Here is a 27,876-nt window from a genome sequence, read left to right as displayed (position 1 = left end):
CTATCAAGTAGTCACGCAGTGTTAAACCCTTATGCAATCAGGCATAGCCTAAGAATTGTCACACCTCATTAAATTCACGCTGTCATGCAATGATTTATCATTAGCTAACGCAATGACCTATCAACCAATCACACAATGATTTATCATTAGGTAATGCAATGACCTATCAACCAGTCATGCAATGTTAATCCTTAATGCAACCATGCACACCCTAACCCCATGCCAACATCTAGTCACCTTGTCACGCAATGACCTTTCAATATGTCACGCAATGACATATCAATCAGTCACGCAATGTTAAACCCTACTGTAGTCACGCAATGTTAACCCCTACTGCATTCACGCACACCCTCAGTGACCATGGCAAAATCTTGTCATGCATAAGGTGCCAACCACATAAAACCTAAGCAAGCCCTCTATACGCAATATCTAATTCCTTAAACCGAATCATATCAAAAGGTTATAACGCATACATATCAACCAGTCGCGCATGCCCGTTCATCTTTCCACCCCAACAACACCAACAATACCACCTTCATGTTTACATTCAACAATTTCAAACAATAAGAATATCAATATGAACAAGCAATATGTATAGGTTTATGCTCAAGACCCTAAACCGAAAACATGAAGAATAACCATTTCTCCACATTAATCAAAATATAATAAATATATATATATACCTTTTTCCGCGTTATGTGAACTTTTTCTCACTGCTCAATATGTGAAAACCCTTTATACGAATAATAACCAATTCAAAATGCTCCTACCACTACAAAAATGCTTGAAAGTTGAACTGACCAGGAATGCTTTCGACAGAATTGCTTTTAAGGAGATATACGATCTGTCGTTGAGAACTGAGCAGTTATGGACCATATAAACTTACTTGACTCGTTAATAGATTTCGAGTTGATGCACGGATCCATCGAATGGGTTGATTTCACTAAGTACTTTTTTGTCTAAATTTTATTTCTTTTGACTAAAAATAATTAAAATTATATTAAAACTTATTTTTCAAAATGTTTTATACATGAAGCCCATTTAAAAAAAGTACTCTTTAAAGTTTTACAACCATGATGAACCATATGGGTAAGTTTGGCCAAGGCCTTATAATTACCAAAAGTAAAGAGCCAAACTTTGCTTCCAAGGGAATTATATGAAGGAAAGACAAAGTGTGACGAAAGGTTCAGAGTTCTCTAGTTTCATTTCATCCTTTACCTACAAAGGCATCTCGATACGTAATGGGATGGTCACAAGGCCATGCTTGAAAACAAATTTATAAAGAGAGTAATAATTAGATTTTCAAAAATAAATAAGAGAAAATACCAGAACTAGTACAATTCCATAGGCGATACGAGTTGAAGGCTCATCCTAGCCAACTTTCAACTCCATGAACAGAAATTAATACAATTCCAAATGCTTTTCTATTCCTTCTTCCTAGAATCTTTCAGTTGCCCCCTCTTTCGAATGTTGAGACAAAAGCGAAAACGCCATGCATCAACCGCACTCTCTGGCAGTGAAGAAGCCAAGCCCCAGAGGATAGAATGGGGCCAGTAGGGTGTGCAACGAGGTTCGTAGCCTATCCAGCGCATTGCTGCCTGAGCATAACCAGCTGTTGATGGAACAAAGAAAGAGGATCTTTTGATCGATGCCATCTTGGTAGCTACATACAATGGAACCTGCATGAAGAAAACACTTGATTGATCAGAGAAAAAAATAGTAGTAGTCAAGGCATAGAGTCCAGCAGCTCTCAGTGTCTGTGACAACTAAGTTATCTGGAATTTTGGTGATAAAGGAGCAAAATTTTGTGACCTGCAGTTTTTGTCATCTTTCCTAAATACTTAATAGAAGTTCAACTTCTCTCTCATGATTATACATATGGATAGACTATAACTCCCCCCTAAATGAACATGGACCTCTCATCTGTTTTGTCTGTAAATCACAAAGTAACCTTAGATGCCGAGGCTAAAATTAATTTTGTCAAGATTTAGGCCTGCTGATACACATGATAACAAAATCACAAGTCATAACAGTCACCAATCCAGTCAGTTTTACTGGCATGTTCTGCACTTGCTATTTATTCTCATCGCATTCACCTTATCACAGAAATCTTTTGATCATCTAAAAGTATTATCAGTTGAAGGAGGGGAAAGTCATAGAAAATTTGGTGGATCAAACAAATCGGAGATTGCCCTTCAAAAATAAATAAAAAAAAAGAATGGGAGATTAAGAACCAATGATATCAAAACAACTAAATTTCAAAAAAGAAGTACAAAGCTCTAAAAGGTGTTGGGAGTTGGGGAGTACAGAGTTTTCCTAAAATCTAATGCAAAAATTAATGATCTATAGATGGCAGCATGCATGATTATTGAGTGCTTTCTCATAAGTGAATGACAGGAACCTGGAATTAATTTCATAGCATTATAAAGAAAAACAAAAAATTCATTGTGGCAGCCACCTTCTACAGTATATGGAGGCTTGGAAATTTGCTTTGTGCCAATAACTTTGGTTAAACTTATAAACATGAAAGCAGGTGATAGAAATAAGTTTAAAAACCATCCAGTTGCCTCACATATGGTAACCATCATGTATTGTGAGCACAATTTCTTAATATACTCATTATAATAACATCCAATATAAAAGAAAGTGAAAGTGACTGAAGAAAAGGGTCCAAAACAGTAAACCTTTACTTCTTCCCAAGGAAATTAGCTAATATAAATTTTTTAATATTCCAGGTTTCTTAAATAACAAATATTGGCCGTACTAAGTTCAACAAGTAAATCAAACTTGTGGACATTTCTGGTCAAGTTGATAAAATAAAATGTCTTTCTAAAGAAGAAAATGAGATAAAAATCTGTACCTAATTTCTAGTAACTTATCAGAACAAATAGATTGCATGACCTCCATTTTCATTTAAAAATCTATCTTATGACAAGAGTCGAATTTCACTATATATTGGCAAATCAAGGCGTTTATGAGTAGAGTATCTTCCTGTATTTTCTATATAGTGGTATTTTTTTTAAAATTGGGGGAACGAGTACTCAAACCCTGCTCTTAGACAAGGGATCACGCACCAACCAATGAGCCAAATGCTCGGATGCAAAAGACATTCAATATTGAATCATTGATTACTTATGGCCAGCTGTTTCTAACAAATGACAAAGGGGTGTATAAACTTCTAATAATCAAAATTTGAAATAGTAAAAAGGCATACCGATTAGACTAATCCATATCCAGAGTCCTACTATTACCTTTACTATCAATTAAGGCATAAGGGTAAAAACCGTTCAAGTTCCACTAAAAGCCTCACTCTCTAGCTTTATAACTCCTAGGCTTACAAGTTATAACCACAGGAATGAAGCAATAAAGCATAGCATAGCATAGCATAGCAAACTCTACCTGACACTGGACATCAATCCCACTATTCTTGTATTCAACATAAAGGCACCTTGAGAATTGATCAATATACCTGAAAACAATCCCCAAAATAAACCGCCTTTAGTTGCTAAAACAATAGATCAAACTCCAGATAAATTTGTCAGGGGTAAACACTTACGCTTTAGTAGCAGCATAAACAGCATAAAGTGGATCAGAAGGGATGACAATAGCAGCACCAGAACCAATATTCACAATTGCACCTTTCTTTCTCTTCACCATCCCCGGCAAAACGGCCTGAGTAACCTTAGTAGTACCTTCAACATTAACCTTAATTAAATTCCTCAACAGCTCCTCGTCAACCTCATGGAAGAACCTTGCATAAGGATACGAAATTCCAACATTATTAATTAAAATACCAACATCCAATCCTTCAATAACTTCTTTGATCTTCTTTACACCTTCATCAAGATCACCAGAGAAGTCGACAACAACTGTCTTGATTTGAATCTTTCCATACTTAGCCAAGATTGAATCAGAAACATCTTTGAGTTTGTCAGGATTACGACCCACCAAGACAAGATTAAGCCCTTTCCTAGCTAACTGAAAGGCAAAACCTTTGCCTATACCATCAGTTGGTCCTGTCACAAGACCCCAGGAACCATATTTCTTGAGATTCTTACCGGGTCTAAGCAAATTGACCCAGACCCATTTGAGAAAAACAAATGAAGATTTCAAGAGTGATAAAGAACCCAAAGTGAAAAGAACAAGAACCCAGAAAGGTTGAGTCTTGAGAGTATCGAAGAAACAGGTTGCCATGGCTTATGCAGAGGAAAAAGTCCAAATTTTTTTGGATATATCAAAAAAAGGAGGAGAGATCTAGCGAGATAAATAGAGTGAACAAAAAGAGAAAATCTTTAGCAAACCTTTTAGTTCGTTTGGGGTTGATAGAGTTGGGTATGGCTTTGACTGTGACAAAGAGAAGAACAAAAAAAACAGAGGCGATATGGTAGGCAGAAACAGATGGGGAGGGGAGGAATGGGATTAAATGAAGGAAATGAAGGATCAGACTTTGGGGAAGGAACAAAGAAGAGGTGGGTAAAGTAGATGAGCTGAAAACCACCTTAAATAACTACTCACGATGACAACCATAACTGAAACGTGGGAGCTCTAAGCATTAATTCGTACCTAAATATGAAAAATTTTATTTTTGAAATACTTTTCACAAAGATCGAACTCTTTGAATTTTAATAAGAAAAAAAAAATAGAAGACTCTTTCTCCTACTAACTATAGATATGATAGTTCCTTCTTTTAATATTGTTTGATTTTCCCTATTTCTTTTCTTAAACCTAGTTATATTTGTTCAGCCAAATTTTTTTTTGTTAGAAAATAAGTAAAAATATCTATTTTGGAAAGCTCAACTATCTAGCAAGTGCTATTGATATTCAAGAAATTGAATTTTAATCCAAAAAAAATTCAAAATTATATTTCAAAATCAAATCAAATCAAATTTACATTGTGGAATTATCGGAAATGGATTTCGGATTTAGAATTAGATTTCTTTTTATTAAAAATGCTTGATAGAATGAAAGTAAAAAGTGCAATAAGAAACAAAGAAAAAATAAACAAATGTTTAGAGAAGTTGTGCTAAAATGAAAATTTAAATAAAATAATTGTGTATTGGAAAAGTATTATTTAAATTGAGATTTCAGGGTATTTTCTATCTTTTAGTTATGCAGATGAATGGAATGTGCCATGTGAGTTGTTTTTTTAGGTATATATTAAATGTGATGTGAATGTTCGATATAAATTATGTAGTTAGATTTATTTTTTAAAAAAATTAATAGAAAAGAAGTAAGTTATTATCAATTAAAAAGAAAAGAAAAGTCTTTGGGTACCTTGCGACCATAAGGAAGATGCAGAATCAAAGCTTTTTTGTGTGGAAGAAGAAAGAAGATATTATGGAATGATTAGCTGGAGAAATGATAATCAATGCTGATTTGCACCTCAACCATATAACTTCGCAACTTTTTCCTTAATCTTATCTTATATTTATGATTTTATTCAACATTAAATTTTAATTATTTTTTAAAAAAATAAAAATGATATTCATATAAATGTATTGGAATGTCAAATTTGGAATATATAAAACCATCCAAGAGGCCTTGAGTTTAGAAAGGAGAGTTAGAGCTCAAATGAGGCAGATAGCAGTTTAACAACTATCCAGCTAAAAGGTTAATGAAGCCTGAAGCATCTTTAATCTTCCATCCATTTTCATTTTATAAGGTTGGTTGTTAGATGAAACTGTTTGTCCTTGGGCTATTAATGATGAAATGAATGGAGGGAGGAGGTGCAGCTCGCTTTTATCTGTTTGCTTTTGGTACAGGAGAGTCAATTAATTTTTCGTTAGGGAATGAAGCGTAAGGGACTGCTAATTTGTATCTTGTTTTAATTAGCACAGAAGTTGGGCTAGCAAGGGCGAGCCTCTTGAGGGGATAGCTTTTAATACGGCATACACCGAAATTAACAAGAATCACATAAATTCGAGAAAACTTAGCCGAGTAAGGGATGCTGTGAAAGTCTACTACTGCAGCCTCAACAAGATCCATACAGAAGCAACAGCTGGCTGCTACCTGCTAGCTGCTGCCTGGTGCCACCATTTTACAGTCAATCTAATTACCTCTTTCTTCAACTTAATACAGCAGGGTTTGATTCCATCTAAGCGCTCAATACTATCAATTTATTTAGTTCTGTCTGCTAAAAGAAACAAGTCCAGAACCTGATTTTTCTTTTTTTTTTTGTTTTTGACAATAATATACCTACATTGAGTCGAATAGCACCACCTTAAGGATTTCTCCTATGGTTCACGTTTGTTCAGATTTCTGACAGTCTTTTAGCAGCTTTCTCTTCCGCATCCCAAGAAAGTGACAGAAAAAGCGTTGATCTTTCAAACCATCTGACAAAGCACTCAGGATAACTGCGGTGCAAAATAAGAATGAGCATACGAATGAATTTGGTGGTTTGGTATATATTTAAAGATCAAATAGTTTAATTATTTTTAAAAAATTAATTAAATATAAAAAAATTAAATTAATTAAATATAAAATTAGTTTGATTAATTTAGTTTTGAATCAATAAATTATAATTTTATTATTTTTTAAATTATAATATTAAATTTATAAATTTCGTCTATAATTATAAATATATATATAATTAATGATATAACTTATATGTTATAATGTTTTACATCAAAATTTATAAAAAATAATAACTAATTATAAACAATATGCTATAAATCTAAAGGGATAGCTAACAAACTATTAAATGTAATCATATAAATAAATTTTATTATAAATTAAAGCAATACTTATATATAAATTAAATATATTTATATATGATATATTACTTTATTATATATATAAAATTAATGATATAAATTATATGTTAAAACGTTTTGTATCAAAGTTTGTATAAATAATAACTAATTATAAATATTATGTTATAAAATTTAAAGTGATAATTAATAAAGTTATTAATTGTAATCGTATAAATAAAGTCTATTATAAGTTATAGTAATACTTATGTATAAATTATATATAATATGACTTTATTTTATGCATATATGAAATTAATTATATAACTTATATGTTATAATGTTTTATATCTAAGTTTATATAAATAATAACTAATTATAAATAATATATTATAAACTCTAAGGTGATAACTAATAAAGTTATTAAGTGCAATCATATAAATTAAATTTATTATAAATTATAGCAATGTTTATGTATAAACTAAATATATATAATATATTTATATAAATATATATATTCATAACATTTTATACTACGAAATATTATTAAAATGTAATAATTATAGCATATTAATATGTAAGATATTTACTATCGTATATTATAATATTAACATATAAGTTATATTATTTAAAATATATAACTTGTAGTTTCATATTAATACAAATTTATAAATAAATATATATAATTAATATTAAATTATTATAATTATGATTTGTATGTGTACATATAATACCCTAATATATTTTAAGTATATTATTAATTAAGTTTGTTATCAATTTTTCTTAATATATATAAAAAATATTATATATATGTATATAATTAGTTTAGTTTTTTGGGTGAATTGGTCCAAAAATTTTAAAATCAAGAATTGAATCAAAAACCAATTGGATCAAATATTTTGGACCAATTAACCAAACGAATCAATTAAACTAAATCATTTTACCTAAATCACATTTGCTTTAGATAGATAATTGATCTTAATTGATTTTGCTAACCCTTAGCATAGAATGTGGCCAATACGGAACACATAAATGTTCATAACCAATCCACCGTAGGCTTGCTTTGCTATATATCTCTGCTGATGGAATGAATAAGGAAGCTTTCTTTAACCTTGACATCTTTGTTGCTATTAGAAAAATTTATGAGAAACAGATGAGAATGAAATAAAGAAAGTAAGATAGTAAAAAGTCTGAGGTGTGGTATCACTGTTTTTAAAGATAATTTTCACCCTTTTAGAGTACAATACTCTATGCAAAATGACTGTAGTAGTTATCCTCAAGGATTCAATAGATCTTTCCTTATAAGGGTGTGCAAACGGTTATTTCAGTTAGTTTAGTTTTGGATATCTAACAATTGAACTAACCGAACTTATATTAAAAATAACCGAAATTGAACCAAATTATATAAATAACCGAATTAACCAAAATCGAAATAATTCGATTAGTTTGGTTCGGTTTCCAAAAACCAAACTTGACAAATTTTTTATTTTTTTTGTTTGTATATATTTATTTATGCTATATTTTTTTAATAAATCAATACTACAAAAATATTAAAAATGATAATGAAAAATTATAATAAATAAGATGGATACTCATATAATTAAAAACGAACAAAAAAGGAGAAGAGATTAGGTTTAGGATTTATTTTTCATGCAAAGTCTCCATAATACCCTTACTTAAGTTTGGTTAGTTCAGTTAGCTTGGTTAGAAATTTTCCTAATCGAAACCGAACCAAATTAATTTTAATGATCGAACTATCCAAAGAACCAAACTAATCGAATCAAAAAAATTGAACTCATTTCGGTTCAGTTCGTATTTGCTCACCCCTACTTCCTTATTGTTTGCACAAACTAGTAAGGGATAACAAAAAAAGCACCAAGAATTTTTTGGAAAAATAAAACCCAGTAGAAAAAGAATTAAAACAAAGAAATACTAAGCAGAGAAGCCTGAAAGGAGAGTAGTATAGAAGTTTTGCTTAGTGAGTGTTGTGACTGAGGTAAGGAGAATGTATTTATACGTAGAAGACGAAGTGAATGTTGCAGCAAATCAAGGGACTTCAGAAGTACCCTGATCAACATGTACTGTATCAGGTAGACGTTAAGAGAGTTTAAGTTTGATTTGATTATACTCAGTCAGGCAGATGTTGGTGGAGTTTGAGTCTGATTCAATCAAAGGTTAAGAAAGCTTGTAAAAAGAAAAATACTAAAGCTTAGGTATAAAATTAACTTGGGCCTAGCCCACAAGAGGAAAAATCTGAATTTTCTCAAGGCTTAGCTCAATCTTGTGTGCGCACGAGCCCACTCTTTTTTTTTCTTTCCAACAAACCCATAATGGATTTGCTTATTTGAAGCACTCACACCTTTATGTACCTAACCAATGTGAGATGTTTGAACTTTAAGAAATAAACTATATTTTCAACAATCTCCAACATATTTCATAAAGTTTTATAAGAAATTTTAGATGGGTCAAATTTCATTTGAGTGTAATATATCATGACTGGTGCTTTGAAAGCTATAAACTAACCCTAGAAAGAATGAAACATAAATCATAGAATTTTGATAAAGTTTATAATTTATATGAATAAAATTTTTTTTATGTAAAGTCTAGTTTTCATCAATCACATTGCACCCCACAATTTTTACTGTTTAATGTGGTTTTCCGCGAATAGGCCATGCACGTACCTAGTTATTCAAAAGTGCTTTAAAGAATCTACAATAATTCTCATAGAAATGGCCTTATTCCACACTTATATAGGTGATTCCATCAAATGTGTACTATAATTTAATATACTATTCATAAGGGATATAGAATTCATTGTGAGTTTAACTCAACCTTTCTTGCATTGCGATTTTACACTATTCACTCACCATAAAAGGGATAATAATTTTAATAATGTATTAATTTATCAACAAATAACTTGTTATTACTCATATGAACCTAATTCATGGGATCTTCAATCACATAGGTTGGGTTACCATTATTTGTTGATTTACTCAATTAGCTTAAGTCCAATGCCCCTCAATGTGTCATTACTCAATTTTCTTCCTAGAGGTTTAGTCAGAGGATAGACCAAATTCAACTATGACTTCACATAATTAATGGATACAATTCCATCTCTAAGCAGATACTTTATTACATCATGTTTCAAACTAATGTGTCAATTCTTACCATTCAAAGTTTTATTCTTCACGATGGCCATTGCTGCTTGGTAATCAGTATGCATAGACATAAAGGTGTTGGTTTCATTTCCAACGAAATATCGACTAAGAGGTTTCTCAACCACTTAGCCTCATTTTCAGGCAACTTTAAAGCTACAAATTCTAACTCTATTGTAGATTTAGTAATTATTGTTTGTTTGGCTGATTTCTAAGTTGTAGTACCCCCAACAAAGGTAATACATAACCACTTGTGGATTTTATCTCATCTGAATCCGAGATCCAATTAGGATTACTATATCCTTCTAATATAGTGGAAAATCCATTATATAAAATATCATAGTTTATAGTATCTTTCAAATATTTTATCACTCTACTCAAGGCAGTCCAATGATCTTGATTGAGACTTTGTGTATATCTGCTCAGTCTACAAACAACATAAGCTATATCAAGTTGAGTATAATTTATCAAATGCATCAAACTCCCAATAATTTGTGCATACTCAGACTAAGCTACATTATCACCTCTATTTTTCTTTAATCAGATATTTTTATCATAAGGAATACTCACAAGTATGACATCAAAATGTTTAAACTTTTTAAGTAGCCTCTCAATATAATGCTTTTTTGTTAGCATTAAGTCACTATCGCATTTTATGATTTTAATACCCAAAATAACATTGGTTTCTCTAAGATCTTTCACATCAAATTTTGAAGTGAAGAAACTTTTGATTTATTGACCACATCAATGCATGTACCAAAAATAAGTATATCTCATCAACATACAAGCTAATGTCAAACATTTAGTATTAACAATTTTTGTGTACACAAATTTATCAACTCCAACAGTAGAAAATCCATTACCAATAAAAATTTGATCAATTTTCTCATGCCATTGTTTTAGTGCTTGTTTCAAGTTATATAAAGATTTAATTAATTTATAAAATTTGTTTTCTTGACCAGAAAGAACACATCTCTCAAGTTGTACAATATAAATTTTTTTTTCTAAATCACTATTTAGAAAAGCGATTTTAACAGCCATTTGATGAACAACGAGTTTTTAAATTAAAGGTAAGGCAAACAAAATACGAATAGATAAAATTCTTGTTACTAGAGAAAATATATTAAAATAGTTAGTATCTTGATTTTGGGTAAAACTCTTTGCAACTAATTTGACTTTGTATTTCTCAATAAAACCATCAAGATTAAATTTTCTTTTAAAAATCTATTTGCAACCAATTGATTTGGCTACAGGTGGTGAATCAACTAATTCTTAGGTTTAATTTTGTAAAATTGAACCAATCTAATTTTGTATAGTTTCTTTATAAAATGGACTTTCTTTAGAATAAATTGCATCAACATAAGTTAAAGGATTATATCAGCAAAATAAGTATAAAAATCATTACCAAAAGAAATTTCTTTTCTTAGTCTTTTACTCTTTCTCAAATTATTAATTTGTATTTCAAAATCATTTTATTAAAATGTGCATGAGAAATTGTATCAGTTCTCAATGAATAAATATACTAAAAAATTCAGCATTTTTTGTTTCAACAATTGTATTATAATCAAGAATATCACTTTTTTAATACAAGAAATTTATGTGCAGCACTATATTCAGCATAACCAATAAACATGCAATTATATCTCTTAGAGCCCACTTTTCTCTACTTAAAATCAGGAAGTATTGCTTTAGCAAGACACCTTTACACTTTCAAATATTTTAAGTTAGGAGAATAGCCTTTCCATAATTCATAAAGTGTTCTACTAGTTTTCTTATAAAGGAATTTTGTTTTGAATATGATATGCAGATAATAAAACTTCACCCCACAAATTTTAATGTGCATTAAAACTAGCAAAGTTCATCATTTCTTTCAATATTCTATTTTTTGTCTATTACACCATTTGATTTAGGGGAATATAGAGTAGTAATTTCTTGAATTATTCTTTTTTTTTTCACAAATATCATTAATTGGTATATATTCACTCCCTCTATCTAATCTAACTATTTTTATCTTTTTATTAAGTTGACTTTCTCAACTTTATACTTAATAAACATGTCAAAAGCTTCATCTTTATGCCTACGTAAATAAACTTTAGTAAATCTAGAATAATTATCAATAATGTAACATAGTATTGCTTACCACCTTTAGTTATAGTTTGTTTTAGATCCCCTAAGCTAATATGAATTAAACTTAATAATATAGATTCTTTATTTACTAAAATACCAGTTTTCTTAGTTGATTTCGTTTCAACACATATTTCACACTTATTAAGCCATCCATTTTTAATACTAGAAATTAAATCTAGTAATTGCATTTTTTTAACCTAGGGAATGCTAACATTTCTTAGTTTACCATACCATAAATCAATAGAGTCAATCGTATAAACGGAATAATTAGCATTTTCATTCAAAACATTTGAAACGTTAAGTACAAAGAGTCCTTGATTGCAATATCCCTTACTTAGAAACACATTATTTTTTGTCATTATGATCTTGTCGGATTTGAATGACACTTTCACACTAACCTTGCCCAATGAAGCCACAAAAACTAGGTTCGCATATTAGGAACATGTAGAACATCATTCAAAGCTAGGGTCTTGCAGATATGAGCTTGAGAAGGACTTTCCCTTTTTTAAGAACTTGAGCAAGTCAAGAATCACTAAGGTATGTTATCTTTTTTCTTTCTCCTACTAGAGTATAAGAGGTAAAGGTATTTCTATTTACACAAATATGCCTAGTAGCACTTGAGTCTATCACCTATTCTTTCACACTGGCCATCATATTTGACTGTGAAATGACTGCAGCAATTATATTATCAAATTCATCTACTTTGACCAAGTTGACTCTGGGATTAACAGGTTTTTCATTTCCCTTTGCTCTCTTTCTACATTATGTTGCATGATGCCCTAACTTTCTACAAACAAAACAACTACCCTTCTTTTTGAAGGTGGGATGAGGAGTTTTGGATTTATAATCAAGTTTATAAGGGTATCTCTGTTGACATTGGGTTCTACCTTGTACCAAATTGGCCTTAGTTGCAACTTCTTTAGCTTTGGAGGTCTTAATCTCCCTTGGGTTATGTCTTCAATGATGATGTGCACAATCAAATTTATAAGTAACAACTGCTTTTCCTTGTGCTTTAGTTATTGCTTGTAGCTATTCCAAAATTCTGGCAGCTTCTCATTTAGCAACCCAAAAACAAACTCTTCTTTCAAGTTGATTTTTTTAGCTTTTAAATTATCCACCAGCTTGTGGTATTCATTAATCTAACTCTTGATGTTCTGGTCATTTGTCATCTTCTGGTGATAGAAATTGCCAATCACAAACTTTTGTTTCCTAACATCTTCAGTAGTGTACTTGGCAATCATTGACTACAATATTTGCTTTGCTTCTTTGTACAGATTGTATGCATCAAACTACTTATTAGAAAACGTGCTAATGATCTTATGCCTGCATACCTTATTTGTATGCATCCATGGTTCTAGTATCTTGACATCATTTGGTTTGAAATTAATTAGTGCAAAAGCCAATCCATGAACATCAAGGATTAAAAAAATCCTTTCTTGCCATTTTTAAAAAATTTTTGCCATAAAAAATCTCAATTTTGAAAATATTTATAAATAGTTTAGCATATCAAACTGAAGGCATAGGAGGAACAGTCAACGGAGTGGGAGCCATGGTGGAACCATTAATAGTGGTGATGGCAGTAGAGACAGAAACAACAGTAGAAACAATGGCAATAGCATTATCAACGTGGGAATCCATTGCCCTTGAGATTGTTAGAAAAATTTCTAAAAAACAAATGAAAATAAAAAAAAAAGTAAAGACAGTAAAAAGTCTAAGGCATGGTATCACTATTTTTAAGGATAATTTTTAGTCTTTTGGAGTGCAATACTTAGTGCAAAAAACTGTAGCAATTATCTTCTAGGATTCAACAAAATTATTGATGGAATATTCAGTCAATACTTTATTGACAAAAATTTCGTTATTGATGGATTTGCCATTATTGAAGACAGTAATTTCGATCAAATATCGACGAAAATTTTCATTTATAATTTCATTAGTAATGTGACATACTAACAGAATCAAAACTCTTACCGTTAGAAATTTTTGCCAATTAATGCCCTTTTTTTTATAATGAGTTAAGTGAAACAACTTACCAACCAATTGTCTAGAGTTGGTTGAGTCTTCTATTAGGAATCATCACTACATCTAGACATTTTTTTACTAGTAATCATCTAGAGTTGATGTTGATTTGAAACCAAGAAACCTATATTCATCAAGTGAATCCAATGTGTACTTCTTCTAGTAAACTGATATGCCCTTCACTTATCTAGAAATCTCCAAGCCAAAGAAATATTTGGGATTTCCCAAATCCTTCAACTTGAGTGTTGTTAGACTTCATCTGCAAATGTTATAGAGGAGCTAGCTACCAACATGTCATCAATAGAAACTAAAATAGCTATAAAGTTATTGACAATACCTCTGGTAAATAACGAGTAATCTGATTTTATTTGAGTAAAATCAAACTAAATAACAAATCTGTAAATTTTGAATTTCATTGTCGATAAGTTTATTTCAAGGCAGAGTGATTTATCTTAACAAATAAAATGTTATTTACTTTTTTTAATAGTATTTTTAAATCAGTTGTACATACTCCAATAGAATTTGTTGCAAGGATGGAACAAATTTAAGGAGTTGAGATTGATTTATAATAGCATGAAAAATATTAACCTTGAAGCATAAACAAATAAAAACAAATTAGGCAACAAGGTCCCGTCTCCTGCGGATGCCTACAGACAGACGCCAAGCATCAAGAAGAGCATCGGGTAGCAAGCGCGCAAAACACCACTGAATGGCGTGAGACCAATAAGGCGTGCACCGCGGTTCGTAGCCGATGTGGCGGATCCCGGCTTCCGCGTAATCATTCGGCGTCGGCACCAACCACGAGGATTTTTCAATTAGTGCTACCTTGGATGCCAAATTTGTTGCCACGTATAGCGGCACCTATTCAAAATAATTCATCAATTCCTTAATTAAACTATAAAGTTGAGATTATAAGATGTTGTTCAAGACGGAGAGGCAACCGGCGCCGATCGGATTAATATAAGAGCCGTCGTACCTGACACTGCACGTCAATGCCACATAGCTTGTATTCCACATAAAGAGAACGCGATAATTGATCAACGTAACTGTATGTCACATCACAAGCAAACAACAAAACAAAGGAATGTAGCAATACAAAATATTCAAAAAATTAAAACAACCAACTTTCTCTTCTCATCCCACATCATTATCTTAATTATTTAAGATCCATTTTTTCTACTTTTTTTTTTATAAACAAAATAAAAATAAACAAATAGAGTCAAAAACATCAACTAGACAACATCTCAGTCAAGAAAAGCAATAATTAATTTTGTGTAAGTGGACCCTATTAATTAAAAGGTCGAAATTGAGAGCTGAAACCTAGAATTTTGGTCACGTCACACTAAGTTAGATTTTATACTTGTCCCTGTGGTGGCGTATTTATTTAGCTTATAAAAGATAATTACTGTTTTATTTTTTTTTAACAAAAAAGCAAAAGTACTAAGTCCTGACACTTTTGTTTTATTTTAGTTTGCGTCCTATATGTATTCCTACTTGTTTTTTCTTTCTCATTTTTAATTATCCTTCTTAATATTAATACCATCTTTGTAATTAATTAGACTACTCTATACTGTTTGTTTTCTTCTTTCTTTTTACATGAAATTGAGTTAATATGTGTTTCCAACCAACCTGAAACGATGTGATAAATGAATTGAGAAGCTTACGCTTTCGTAGCAGCATAGATCGTGTAGAGAGGATGTGAAGGCACAACGATTGAAGCTCCAGACCCGATATTGACAATCGCACCACGCTTCCTGTTTAGCATCCCCGGTAGCACCGCCCGTGTGACCCACGTAGTCGCTTCCAAGTTCACCCTAACAATTTCCATCCACACTTGCTCATCCACCTCGTCGAAGAACATGGCTCCCGGGTACGTTATCCCCACATTGTTGATCAACACACCAACTTCCACCTCCTTGATAGCCTCTTCTATCAACTTGACACCCGCCGTTACATCGCTGGAGAAATCATGGGCCACATCCTTGATCTTGATATGGGGAAGCTCTGCTCGGATTTCATTCAAAACTACTTTCAGCTTGTTCGAGTTCCTGCTGACCAGTATCAGGTTGAGGCCTTGAAGGGCTAGTTGGCGTGCAAAGGCTTTCCCTATGCCATCAGTGGCTCCAGTGACGAGAGCCCATGAGCCGTACTTGTTGAGGTGCTTGGGGGCTCTGACAAATGTGTCGGAAACCCATTTGAGGAGGGAGATGGAATGCTTAAGGAGGGAGAGGAAGCCTAAAAATGAGAGAAGAAGCAACCAGGTGAGTTGCATTGTGAGACAGTTGATGCTTGCTGATAGCGTCTTCTGATCTTATATTGCTGAAACTTAGCGAAAGTTAAAGATACGCTTGGAACTTGATTTAGATAAGTCAAGTTCGTTAATTAACCTAGGAGGGTAAATGCGGTGATGACAAGTATCATCTAACTATCTGTGTTTCATTCAATTGTAAGCTGAGGAGCCTTTTCTCCATAACTTCTGTTGTCCACTAATTTTCAATACATCTACATGTGTCCATATTTATAAATAACAAATAATAATTTATTACAAAAGTAATATATTAAAAAGTAATAGAGGGGAGTTGAATTCAGGATTTTTCATTAAGTTTAACGTGAGATATACTTAACATTTTACAGTAGAAGTTACAATGTCAATGTATCCCATTTGTAATCTTGTTATTATAATTTATATGTAATTATTAATGAAAATTAGTATAAATTTGGACGGAGTGATGAGCTAATTCAAAACATAACACATTAAACAAAGCATGCACTAAATGTAAACTTATATTGGTACAAATAAATCTTAACAAATATTGTTTTATAAGCAAGAAGACAAACGGTAACCTGCATCTGCTGATATAGTAAATGTGCATTTATTTACTGGTTGGTCAGCGGACTTAACTCTGTACGAGGGAAATTTATGCCATCTATAGGTTTACTTCCATCAGAAAAAATCCAGCAAAGTGGAAGTTTCGTTCACCATAATCTTCATGCTTGCAAATTTAGTCAGTTTCTAAACTAAATTAAATCATATTATTATTCATTTTAATCAATAATGAATTTAAAAATTTACATGAAAAATAATTAAAAAATAATTATATGAAATCATATGTTTATATATTTTAAATTTTTTATATATAATAATAATAAATTAAAAATTAAAAAGCAACAGCGGTCACTCTCGTCACCACCATAATTCCTCTACTAGCTTTAACACTCTGCATTGAATTACCTAGCAATATGTCACATTCTCTCCGTTGATTTCATAATTGTCAATAAAGAAATGTAGATTAATAATAGTAAGCAACGCTCGTACCAATTCGCAGGGCATGGGGAATATGTGAATAGTTGCAGAGGATCGTGGCGAGATAGCAGCGGCATTCTTGTTCACCATACCAAATGCCGAAAGCTGTAAGCATGCGCATGACCTCTCACGCCAATCACGTGAGCTTCTTAAATACAGTTTCTTTTCATACGATATGACTGTCGCCTTTGTTACTTATCTAGATTAACACTCAAAAGTTTTCTTTCTTTTTCTATTTTTTTTTATTTTTAAATTTAATGCATACGTTAATTTACAAATTTCTTTTGTGAGTAGGCACCAATTACCCTATGCTTACAATGATAACAAAGTAGTTAGCTGTATTATTAGCTATACTATAGTTATTTAATTTACAAATTTCATATATTTATTTAAAAAAGAAAAGAAACGACACAGGAATAAAAGAAAACAGGGCAGCTCATGGGTGGAGTATTTAGTGCTCATCACATGCCTGTGCACAAGATTCAGCAAAGGAAACGGCTTTCAATACCCCAAATTTATTAAAGGAGCATAAAGTTGAAGTTAATTATTGCCCTTAAAAGGCATAGATATGTCCAACTACTCAAAGAGTTTGGAAGCTGGAACATGAAATATGTTGCCACTGTATCTGACAAAGGCATTCCATTCTGTTTTTAAGCCTCTTTTTCCTTAAATCTTTCTTCTCTGCTTGTGTTTCACCATCCACTTAGTAAGAGGTTGATATGCCAAGCCAATGACTATTTTAGATGTATTGAATGGTATATGAGCAACAACACGTATGGATGAGAGCCGGTTTAGCAAATCAGAACCCATTTCTGATATGAATTTATAGTAAACCGAATGACAATTTATAAATCTTAGTTCATTGTGGATATGAATCATGACTATCGTGGCTAGAACCCCGTGAAAAATGGTCCTGGTGAAAGGGATCATCAGTGGCATGAACAGAACTCAACCTGGGAGAGAAGTTATATCCTGCAGTGTGTTCCATCTCATGGCCATTAGATCTCATGCCGGCTTCTTCTTTGAATCTGATGAAGTACATGGATGACCAGTAATCTTTTGCCAAGTTCTATGGTAGAAAATATAGCTTATTTAGACATGAATGAACATAGTTCAAATCACTCAAAAGGAAATCCAATGATAATAATTGTGTAATCCAAGTTAATAACACACCGTTTTCATCAACTGCATCAGTTCATTTAGTGCATTGGTAAAGAGATCGGGATGTGTCAGATCAGTGGTGGTCAAAATTTCTTGCCGGATTCTATGAGATATGTTAACTTCCATTGCTGCACCTGTACAACAAAGTTGGGCAGGAAACTGCATAAAGGCATGACTTGCAAAGTAATAGATGGCAGTTATTAAGCAACATGAATTCTTGCATGAAATAAAAGCTCTGATAAAGGTCAAAATCCAGCTTCATGAACAGAATGGCCACAGAAGATTGATACCTGACTATTATTGATCACTTGGTGAATGTTGACTGTTTTACCACACAACATGAAACAAAAATTCTTATTTGACGAAATTACAGAATAAGATCTAGCTTCAATTTCTTCATTTACAAATACATTCACAACCCCCATATGTTTACCTAATTAGTCTAACCAGAATACAGACCTGCTCTAGAATCAAGTTCAGGTGGATCTGCAGTAATCCATGAACTTGGAATGAAACAAGGACTTAAGACGCAGATGCCCATTAGATAATGGTAAAAGAGGTAAGTTTGAAGGAGAAATAGGAAATGTTAAATGGCTGCTTTTAAACAACTAGCAACTGTAGGCTCATAAGTCATGAGATTGTTTCTGGATGGTAACAGTATAATGGAGTGGAACCATTCCACATGCGTTCTCTGTGTTGGGTAATCATAATTACTAACAGTTAGCACAGCTCATCCTCTTGCCAAAAATTCAAAAACAGGGTATACCAGTTTCTTCAGAGTTTGCATGTCAAAATATCTCAAGTTAGCAATATTGGCACAGAACATCACTCCTCGGTACATAACCTTTTAAAAGTTGCAGCTCACTACAAACATTAACATTTGAACCATCTATCCATATCCTGCTACTGAAGATTGTTCTTCTGAGAAAAGGCAATCTTCTACATTTGGAGATTAAAAAAGAGATTTTAAGTTGTATGAACTTACTTCTCCATAGCACAAGACTTAAGACTGAAAATATAATGCAGAGAAAAAACTGACAAACTAAATTCCAGCAGTGCTTCCTCAGAAAAAACAATAACAAACCTGCAATTATGTATTTATTAATGATATGTCGTGTCATGTAGATCCTTCTTATAGGGTCATCTATTGGAATTTTTCCCAGCTCATGCACCTCTTCAAAGAAATGCACACTTTCCCCAGCCAAACAACTGTGTTCAAGAAGAAACAAGTTCAATTTAATTTTTTTTTTAACCTTTTAAGGTCATAAACAATGTGTTATTTTAGTTTACACCAGTGAAGAACTTTTGCTGGGAAGACTTTTTTCGTCCTTTTTCTTTTGGATAATTGAAAATTTTTTATCCATCCATTTTCTTCTTTGTAAATTGAATCACTACAAAACCTAAAAAATATTCTGTTGTTTTTTTGGTGAGCTTCAGTAAACAATTGATAAAGAAAATGAAAATCTGAATTCAACATGAAATCTTTTCTTCTTTTCAAATCCAATAAAAATACCACAAAAAAGTAATTAACCACCAAATCTAACAAACAGCTTAGGGAGTATAAAATACCTGTCTGCAAATGCCAGAAAAGACTGACGGAATCTTTTGTTCAGAAGAAGCTTATCCAATGGTTCATTGGGATCAATGACAACAGCTTGTTCTCTTTGCAATAGCAGTCCACTATCTGGTATGCCCAGAGCTTGACCCATTGTTTTGAATTCTAGAGGTTCCCTTTTTCTCAAGCTAATTTGTGAGAGCAGAGGCTGTGAAATTGATATGGAAAAGAATACCAGTACGAGAATGCTGGCCTGTGAAACATACCTGAACCATGTTAGCAAACACGCAAAAGCATAAGGCTTCAATAACTTGTATGTCAACCAACTAATGATGCAGGCAAGCCCATAAAGAGGTAAAGGAACAGATCAACATACTGTAATTAAAAGCAGAAATCTGGAGGCAACTTGAAGCCATGAGATATCATCATGAACTTCATTCAAGATGTAAGCAGAAACCCAAACTCCTGAGAAGTACAAACAAGCACAAGTAAGAAAATGGAGGCCATCATAGTTACACAAAGGAGATATCAGAAACAATCACAAAATGTTGTTATTATTATTTGTTGCAACAAAGCCTGTTTGCTGAAATTATAATTTTTACTGGCTCCTACAGTTTTGAACTCCTTATTAGTTTACACTGTGACGACTTAAGGAAGGGGGAGCATTTAGTTGAATCACAAATGTTACAGCAAGAGTAGGCATGACATCAAAAGCACAAATTCTGTTTCCAATGTGAATTAACCATTGCTAAAGCAACTCAGTTACATGTAAGCTGTTTGCAACTAATCTTTTGCTTTGACCAAATGCACAATGCTTTACAGAGTTTACAACTCTAGCGAATGTATCAAATCATGATAATTATCAATTTCAATCATGAAATTAGATTATCCATAGACTTTTTCTTCCACTTGACCCCTTATGAATTGGTACTATATTTCTTATTAACAAAATTGAGCATAAAAACTGTGAATTCTTTTATTGGTGATGATAAGACAACATGCAATATATGCGGAACAAACTGCAGGAAATGTAAGCCTTATATGGAACCTAGATAAACATGTACCAATAAGTGACGCTGAGACGAGTATTCCCTGCCACAGGTCTCTGAGTTCATCAAACCTAAACTCTATGTGCCGAATTGCCCCTGTGAACATGACTAAAACAGCAACATACAACGCGTGGAGACATACAACTGGGATTATCCAGTAAGTTTGCATGTGACATCTGTAATTGAGAGGCTTCTTCACGTGAATAACTACAGGACAGTACTCCTCCAGTTAAAAATAGGAATCACAGTGGAGTGAGAGCAAGGAGTAAAAAATTTTATCATAAATAAGCTCAATGATAGATCCATAAATTCCAGAGTGTTTATTAGCAAATATCTACACACATATTTAGAAAAAGCATGAATGACTTGAATGCAGCAGTGTTACTTGCACCTGCCACTTTCACATGGTAGTTTATGAGCTTCATGCATTTTGTTAAAAGCATGAACCTAGTAAATGACTAAAAGACAGTCATTCTGACAGCAAGAATGAAGCAAGCAAATATACTTTTAAGCTACCTAATATTTGTAGACAACAATTGCAAATATTAATTCAATATAGAAGTTAACAATATGCGAGAGTTTACGCAAACAGATACAACAACTCATTTGAAGACAGTTCACCAAGAAGGCAGCTTGACTTCATTGCGTTATGTTCAACTTGATAGAATAGGTGTCCAAATAGGAATAGGTTTCTCAGATTCTTACGTGCAGAGCCAGCAATCCATGGCAAGAGAATAAGTGGCAGAAAAATATGAGATCTAATTGGTGGTAAACGTCTCCTGAAATATCACAGCACATAAATTACCAAATTTTGCTAAAATGGCATGTTCAAGAAGATAACAACACCTCTGGCACAACTAAACACTGCAGCCTGATGCAAAAACCAGGGTTTGGCAGCATATTCTAATAAATTATCCAGTTCAGTTTGCAGCGATTTGCTCTATAGCATGCAACAAAGTTTCATAGTAAAAAGAATCTAGTTAAATTCATTGGTTAAAAAATTATAGGAAAACTTTTCACTGAACCATTTCATAGAAAATTAACATAACCAACCATTTCTGAATAATTTGACCAACATGTTTCTGCCTGGTTTAAGAAAAGAGAAAAAAGGTGCATAAGTCAATTCTCTCTTCTGTCATTATCTATTCTCGGTCTTTACAATCTGTCTTACAAATTTCTCAAATAGAAGGACACAGACTTACTTTACGAATACATAGTATAGTTGGAAGGCTTGTGCTATGCGGCAGCTCATCAACAAACCAAATCCAAGTGGACCTTCAACCCATACTGAAAGCAAAACACACTTCAGACTCTTTCATGGAAAAATATAGAGTAACTAGAAAAGTAATTAGAGATTTATAACCTGCCCAAACATAGCAAGACAGCCACCAATGTGTCTTTTTGTATTTGAGGAAATTAAGTGACATCTGCAAAAAGTTTATGATCAACACTAAGGCTAAGCATTAATGAAGCCGATTATTGTAGAGATATATATATAATAACAAGGAAATTGAAGTCTATATTGTCTCACCACTAGTGATAGCAGAAAGGTGAAGCTGGCAATGACTTGAATGACTGGAATCCAAAAGGCACTGCCTTTTCCACTGGGAACCTTGTCCTTCTGTATTAAAAACGGCAAAATTGACTTCACAATGAGTCTGCAGAAAAGGGAAGGCAAAAATCAGAAATAAAAACAGATTGCAAAGAAAAACAATCCCACTGAGGCATAACATCAAATAGATTAAGAAAAACAATCCCACTGAGGCATAACATCAAATAGATTATCATCAAAGAAAACTGCCCCATCTAAAGAATTGAGCCTTTGACTACAAAATGAAATTTTGATTAGTTATATAAAATGGGTTTATGATAGAGATTTACAAAAAGAAAAGGAACGTACAAAATCACGCAGCAGATGGCTATGGAAACGGCCACATAGTCGGAGGGGCAGCCACCATGAACGGCACAGGTTGCCATAGTTTTTTTCACATATGATGGTACTTGATAGTATATCAGATTAAGGAATTAATGTTGTAATTCATCATTTGATGACATAAAAACAGAAAAGTGGAAAAAGAGAAGAAAAGAGAGTAGAGTTGACAAGTCTTTTGTTGGGAAAAACACGGCAGTGTCCTCGTTTTTGACTAACGACTATCAAAGTAACATTTGCCGAAATCAAGGACTGACTTCATTTTTTAAATAAGTCTTTGTAATGTAAGACGTTGCTGTTCAGAAATGATCACTACACTAATTAATTCACTTTATCATATTAAGCCCATGGATTCACGCACGTGTCCTTGGCTCGTGTGTGTTCTTTGCCCTTTGAACTCCAAAATTTTGTACCCATTCTGTCTCAACTCTCAATTCAAGATAGGATTACGAACAGAGTACGAAGCAGGTAAAACTTGGTCTGCAATGGAACTGAATATAGCTGATGGATTTATTTTGGTGTTCCTCTGTCAAATCTTGTACACAGCTGCTCTTTTTGTTGTAATTGTTGCAGTGAAATAAGTACTAACAGAGAAGGAAGGCATCCCCAATGAAAACGTGAAAAATTGTAGCTTTACAGTCGCCTCATTTCACATGGAGAAAACATAGTTTATAGCCTAGACTCTAATTTAAAGTGCATAGAAAAATTCCACGAAAAACATGGAAACACTAGGCACTGAAAAACTTGTAGAAAATTAATTAGAAGGCAAACTAAAAACAAAACAGGATCAGCAACCACAAAAAATTCTAATGGCTTCAGCACCAAGCGCTTTCTGTCTCAAAAAGTTGCAGTGATTTTAAGCCAAGCAAAACCATTTTCTCTGCATTGGAAATAAAAGAAATGAAGTTAGAAATCAAGAGATTTTTATGTGAATTGAACATTGATTGAATCCCCAAGAATCTGTGAATTAAGGTCTGACCTTAATGGAATATTTACGTTTGTTTCTCCCCTTATGTGCACCATTTTTGTGCTGTGATTTTACACTGCCCGCGGTTAAGACTGTAACATTCCCACCAGTTCTCTTCTCATCTCTAGCTATGTTAAATATGGCAGTGAATCCTTCAGCTGAGGCTGGATCATTTACATCCCATTCACCAAATTTTGGCAGAGGCTGTCCCTTATAATACTGCACATGGAAAAAAAAGGGAATATTTTAATCAAATCAAGGCATTCCCACTGTCCTTACTCTGTCTGGGTTTTATTTGATTCCTGAACTGAATGTAGTAAAAAAGAAGAGAAAAGCTGTAAAATTGATAAAGAAAAAGATTTCTTTCAATGTTTGATAGTGAAATCGACAAAAGAAAACAGAGTAAAAGAAAAAACACCCAGAAAGAAAGAGAAGGAGAATAGTAGAAGAGAATCTTACGGATGACATGATGGAAGAGTAACTGGGAAGTGTATGGAAATCTTAGTGGATTAATTGATTGATTAGGAGGAGGATGAGAGACATTCAAAGGAGAGTGGATTTAAATCAGTGGTTTTGGGTTAAAGGTTGGTCAGTGAAATCGAAGAAGACTTTGATTCTCCACACGTATCAAACTCGTCTGAGACGCGGATTCTTCCCATTTCAGTGTCTTTCTCTTTCGTTTCTCCTTTTTCTATATTTACTCTGTTTCAACGGAAAGGTGGGAGACTCTGTCATATTGACTTTACCGGGTATGAAACGGTGGGCTTGAAGGAGACTATAGGATTTTAGTGCGGGTTTTGAGGGATTAAGAGCCACCGTACCTTGTTTACATTAGGGAACGACATTTAGCTTGCATCCAAGGAAGAAGCATACTGACGAAAAATTTACTCTTTATAAACAACTTGACATGTTTCTGTTTCTTGTTTTTCATAGGTCAATTATATACAAGTGAGAGTAATTACATTATGCATGCCACACATTCGTGACAGTAATCACGGCTTTAAATCTAAGAAATTTCTAGTCTGGCAATCACTTGCGCTAAAGCCCAAATGGCATCTCATTCTCACTCTACAGACTTTGATGTGTACCGCCAGAAAACCCCTCCAACTAGGTTGTTCAATGCATGAGAAGCCATGGGCACGATAAGGCTTGAGGATAAGATTGTTGCATAACCATACACAATCCCAACAAAGGTTGCCCTGAAACAGGAACACGCACCACATCATGATCATACAAACCCGTGGTAACTAGGTTTCAAGATTATTCTAAAACTTCTATAAGCCTCCATTCTCAAAAACTTTCGGCATATTTGTAGCAGTTGGGAGCAAAAATTGAGCATAATTGTTAAGACGTAAACCATGAGAACAGAATTGATCGATCCATGATGTTATCTGGAAGATATCTACCACTAAATCAATAAGATTTTTGATGCATACCACACTGCAAAGGAATGCTTTCTCCCATCGCCCAGGTGTAGAACGCCAAAAAGAGTGGCAACAACTAAGACACTCTTCCAGTCAAATCCAAAAATTGGGAGCAGTGCACCACGAAAAAGTAGTTCCTGGATATTGCGTGCATTCAGCTGGTAAGATAAATCACATATCTAGAATTACAGAAAACAAAAGTGTGATGGAAACTGTTAAAACTTACCTCACTCATCCCAGGCAAAAAAGCAACAACTAAGTAATCATAAGGTTGAAGTGAAGAAAGAACCTGCAAAAAAAAGAAAGATGTTGTTTGAGTTCAGCAAACCTGTCAAAGATCAGCATATGTTTGCAGACAGAAGGATAAAAAAGATATAGTTCATGCAGAACGGGATTCAAATTATTAGATCATCTAAACAAATGTAGTTTTAAAAAGATAATAATAACAGATTCTACATATAGGCTCAAAGTGTTTCTGTTTATCCAAACGTTAATACGCTAAGCTATAACCCGAACTTCAAAGTGAAACCAGGAGAAGCCCGAGTAAAGACACAGGCACAAAGCAGAGTAGGCTACCTACCTGCTGATTGGCTGCTTCACTTGACTCAGCAAAATTAGGCCATGTCTTCAATAGTACATAACGACATGATGAAATTAGGATAACCAATGCAGTGATCAGCTCAAGATGCCACATCTCAAAACCAACTGCAAACAATTGGAGAAGCAGTGACTTTTTGGTATATGATGGACCAAATTCTTCCAAATAGCATAATAGGAACACAGATGAGCATACTTGCATGCTCAAACACAGACAAGAGACCTCAAAAAGTGCACTTCATATCAAAACAGAATCCTCCAGTTTCTTCATACAGCACTAGACCTAAACTGTTTTTTCAAGTAACAAAACCATTTTCATGATTTTAAGAACTGGAACATAGTTCATCACCTAGGAATTTTAATAAAGAAGCCTTGTCTCAGTTTCTATGCAGAGCTAATGATTTCATTTCAAGCATGTGATAATTTCTATGTCATTGAAGCGTTGATCAACAACAGTTGTCGTTCAATTGTCTTTAATATTTAAGCTGTATTTAGGGCATTATTTCTTCATTTTAAGAAATAACTCCAGGCCAGAGTACACTATGTCATTCTACAAGAAATGATAAAGCTGAGACTTTGGGTGCCTTTTTTCATTATGTCACATGTAAAAGTTTTCTGAACAGTGGAATCCATGGCTTCCTCATCTGTGTAGCACCAACCAGTTTTGCAATTTTTCACCGGCTCTAACCTGATTCGAGGCCAATTCATGCCCTGTTCTAGAGTCCCGCATGCCATTCTAATCCAACAGTCCACAAAAATAAAGGTACCGAATTAGGACAATAATTTAGATTATCAGACTTATCATTGTGCAGTCAATTTCTGTTTTAAAGGATTCTCTTTCTATGGACGTACAATATGTCCAAACATTGTAGAAGGGAAAGAAAAAAAAAACATCTTTTAACAACCATTTAGGAAGCAAGCTTAAAATGCAATATATACATGATACTTCCATGGAGCAGTCAAGAATGGGCAATCCTTCCATCGACCCAGTATGAGATACCTGATTTGCCAAATAAACAAAATTAACTCACAAATTCCTTGGTTTGGTCATGTTGAACTAAAGAAACTCAAGTTGCTTAAGCTACTAAACCAGTAATTGACAGAAACCAGAAAAAGGAAAAGGGATCTAACAGCAAAGATAAGAATATCAAAATCAAACTAGTGATTGCACGTGAGTAAGCAAACCTGTCTAATTATTAAACCTAGAGCAGCTATCAACGCAGAAGTGATGGTGCAGGCTTGAAGCACATCACTCCTGGAAGGCATGGAAATTGAATTCTGTGGAGCTGAATTATCAAAGGAATACAGACTGTTTCCATCATTAACATTATCATCCTTTGCAGGAGACGTGTCTGCTAGGACACGGCTGTCATCTGGCAAAGTCTCTTTAGTTCGCAAGGTGACACTTTTATGCGGTTGTCCCTCTCTTCTCAATTTTTTCATTGATTTACGACTAGCAAAGGCCCTTATACTAAATTTAGTACCCTGCAGAGGAAAAGCATCTATATATAAAAATTTCTAGGACCAGAACGTTATTGACCTCATCATATACAGCAATACCAGGTAGCTTACACTGACTGATTTTAGGGGTGAAAGCTCTTTGACACCATAGTACCCAACTAGCTTCCCACCTATTCAATATCATCAATTTTTGCACAATTAAAGGAAGAACAAGAATAAGAACATAACAATGAATGAACAAAAGTCTTTTGACTAATAATTTAGTTCTTGAGACCAAATCTTATACATAGTGATGCAAAAATTAACATGAAGCATCAAAAGTTTCCCAATTTTATCATTCTTTTACCATCTTTTTAAGTAAAATTTCAGTGAAGCAAACGGAATCAGAAAGCAAACTCATGGAGAAGAGGCACTAACAGTTTATAGTGAGCAAACCCA

General features: G+C 33.2%; 5 protein-coding genes across 5 annotated transcripts; all 5 read right to left on the bottom strand.

Moving 5' to 3' along the window:
* Positions 1–1,275: 1,275 nt before the first annotated feature.
* KCR1 (beta-ketoacyl reductase 1) lies at positions 1,276–4,653 on the bottom strand. Its single transcript, XM_021437510.2, has 3 exons — positions 3,557–4,653; positions 3,400–3,469; positions 1,276–1,679 (listed from the first exon to the last, which is right to left on the bottom strand). The coding sequence occupies exons 1-3, from the start codon at positions 4,192–4,194 to the stop codon at positions 1,425–1,427; spliced, it is 963 nt and encodes a 320-aa protein (XP_021293185.1). The 5' UTR covers positions 4,195–4,653; the 3' UTR covers positions 1,276–1,424.
* Positions 4,654–14,374: 9,721 nt separating this feature from the next.
* KCR2 (beta-ketoacyl reductase 2) lies at positions 14,375–16,452 on the bottom strand. Its single transcript, XM_021437392.2, has 3 exons — positions 15,655–16,452; positions 14,967–15,036; positions 14,375–14,851 (listed from the first exon to the last, which is right to left on the bottom strand). Exons 1-3 carry the CDS (start codon positions 16,260–16,262, stop codon positions 14,606–14,608), a joined length of 924 nt encoding a protein of 307 aa, XP_021293067.1. The 5' UTR covers positions 16,263–16,452; the 3' UTR covers positions 14,375–14,605.
* Positions 16,453–17,782: 1,330 nt separating this feature from the next.
* Positions 17,783–23,329, bottom strand: RGS1 (REGULATOR OF G-PROTEIN SIGNALING 1). The gene is made up of 11 exons (XM_021437117.2): positions 22,960–23,329; positions 22,591–22,717; positions 22,423–22,486; positions 22,262–22,346; positions 21,765–21,838; positions 21,075–21,266; positions 20,387–20,475; positions 20,025–20,263; positions 19,540–19,664; positions 18,468–18,589; positions 17,783–18,363 (listed from the first exon to the last, which is right to left on the bottom strand). Exons 1-11 carry the CDS (start codon positions 23,034–23,036, stop codon positions 18,154–18,156), a joined length of 1,404 nt encoding a protein of 467 aa, XP_021292792.1. The 5' UTR covers positions 23,037–23,329; the 3' UTR covers positions 17,783–18,153.
* A 270-nt stretch (positions 23,330–23,599) lies between these two features.
* LOC110423024 (uncharacterized) lies at positions 23,600–24,684 on the bottom strand. Its single transcript, XM_021437118.2, has 3 exons — positions 24,416–24,684; positions 23,969–24,175; positions 23,600–23,869 (listed from the first exon to the last, which is right to left on the bottom strand). Exons 1-3 carry the CDS (start codon positions 24,422–24,424, stop codon positions 23,846–23,848), a joined length of 240 nt encoding a protein of 79 aa, XP_021292793.1. The 5' UTR covers positions 24,425–24,684; the 3' UTR covers positions 23,600–23,845.
* Positions 24,685–24,829: 145 nt separating this feature from the next.
* LOC110423488 (CAAX amino terminal protease family protein) lies at positions 24,830–27,870 on the bottom strand. Its single transcript, XM_021437703.2, has 8 exons — positions 27,856–27,870; positions 27,550–27,608; positions 27,163–27,462; positions 26,917–26,977; positions 25,961–26,085; positions 25,607–25,669; positions 25,393–25,517; positions 24,830–25,155 (listed from the first exon to the last, which is right to left on the bottom strand). The coding sequence occupies exons 3-8, from the start codon at positions 27,418–27,420 to the stop codon at positions 25,020–25,022; spliced, it is 768 nt and encodes a 255-aa protein (XP_021293378.2). The 5' UTR covers positions 27,421–27,462; positions 27,550–27,608; positions 27,856–27,870; the 3' UTR covers positions 24,830–25,019.
* Positions 27,871–27,876: the final 6 nt, after the last annotated feature.

This window comes from Theobroma umbraticum, unplaced genomic scaffold (genome assembly GCF_002168275.2).
Source record: "Theobroma umbraticum cultivar Fairchild unplaced genomic scaffold, ASM216827v3 scaffold_20.0, whole genome shotgun sequence".
Taxonomy (NCBI): Eukaryota; Viridiplantae; Streptophyta; class Magnoliopsida; order Malvales; family Malvaceae; genus Theobroma; species Theobroma umbraticum.
The sequence above is the reverse complement of the archived record's forward strand: the minus strand, read 5'-3'. Positions and strand labels throughout refer to the sequence as shown.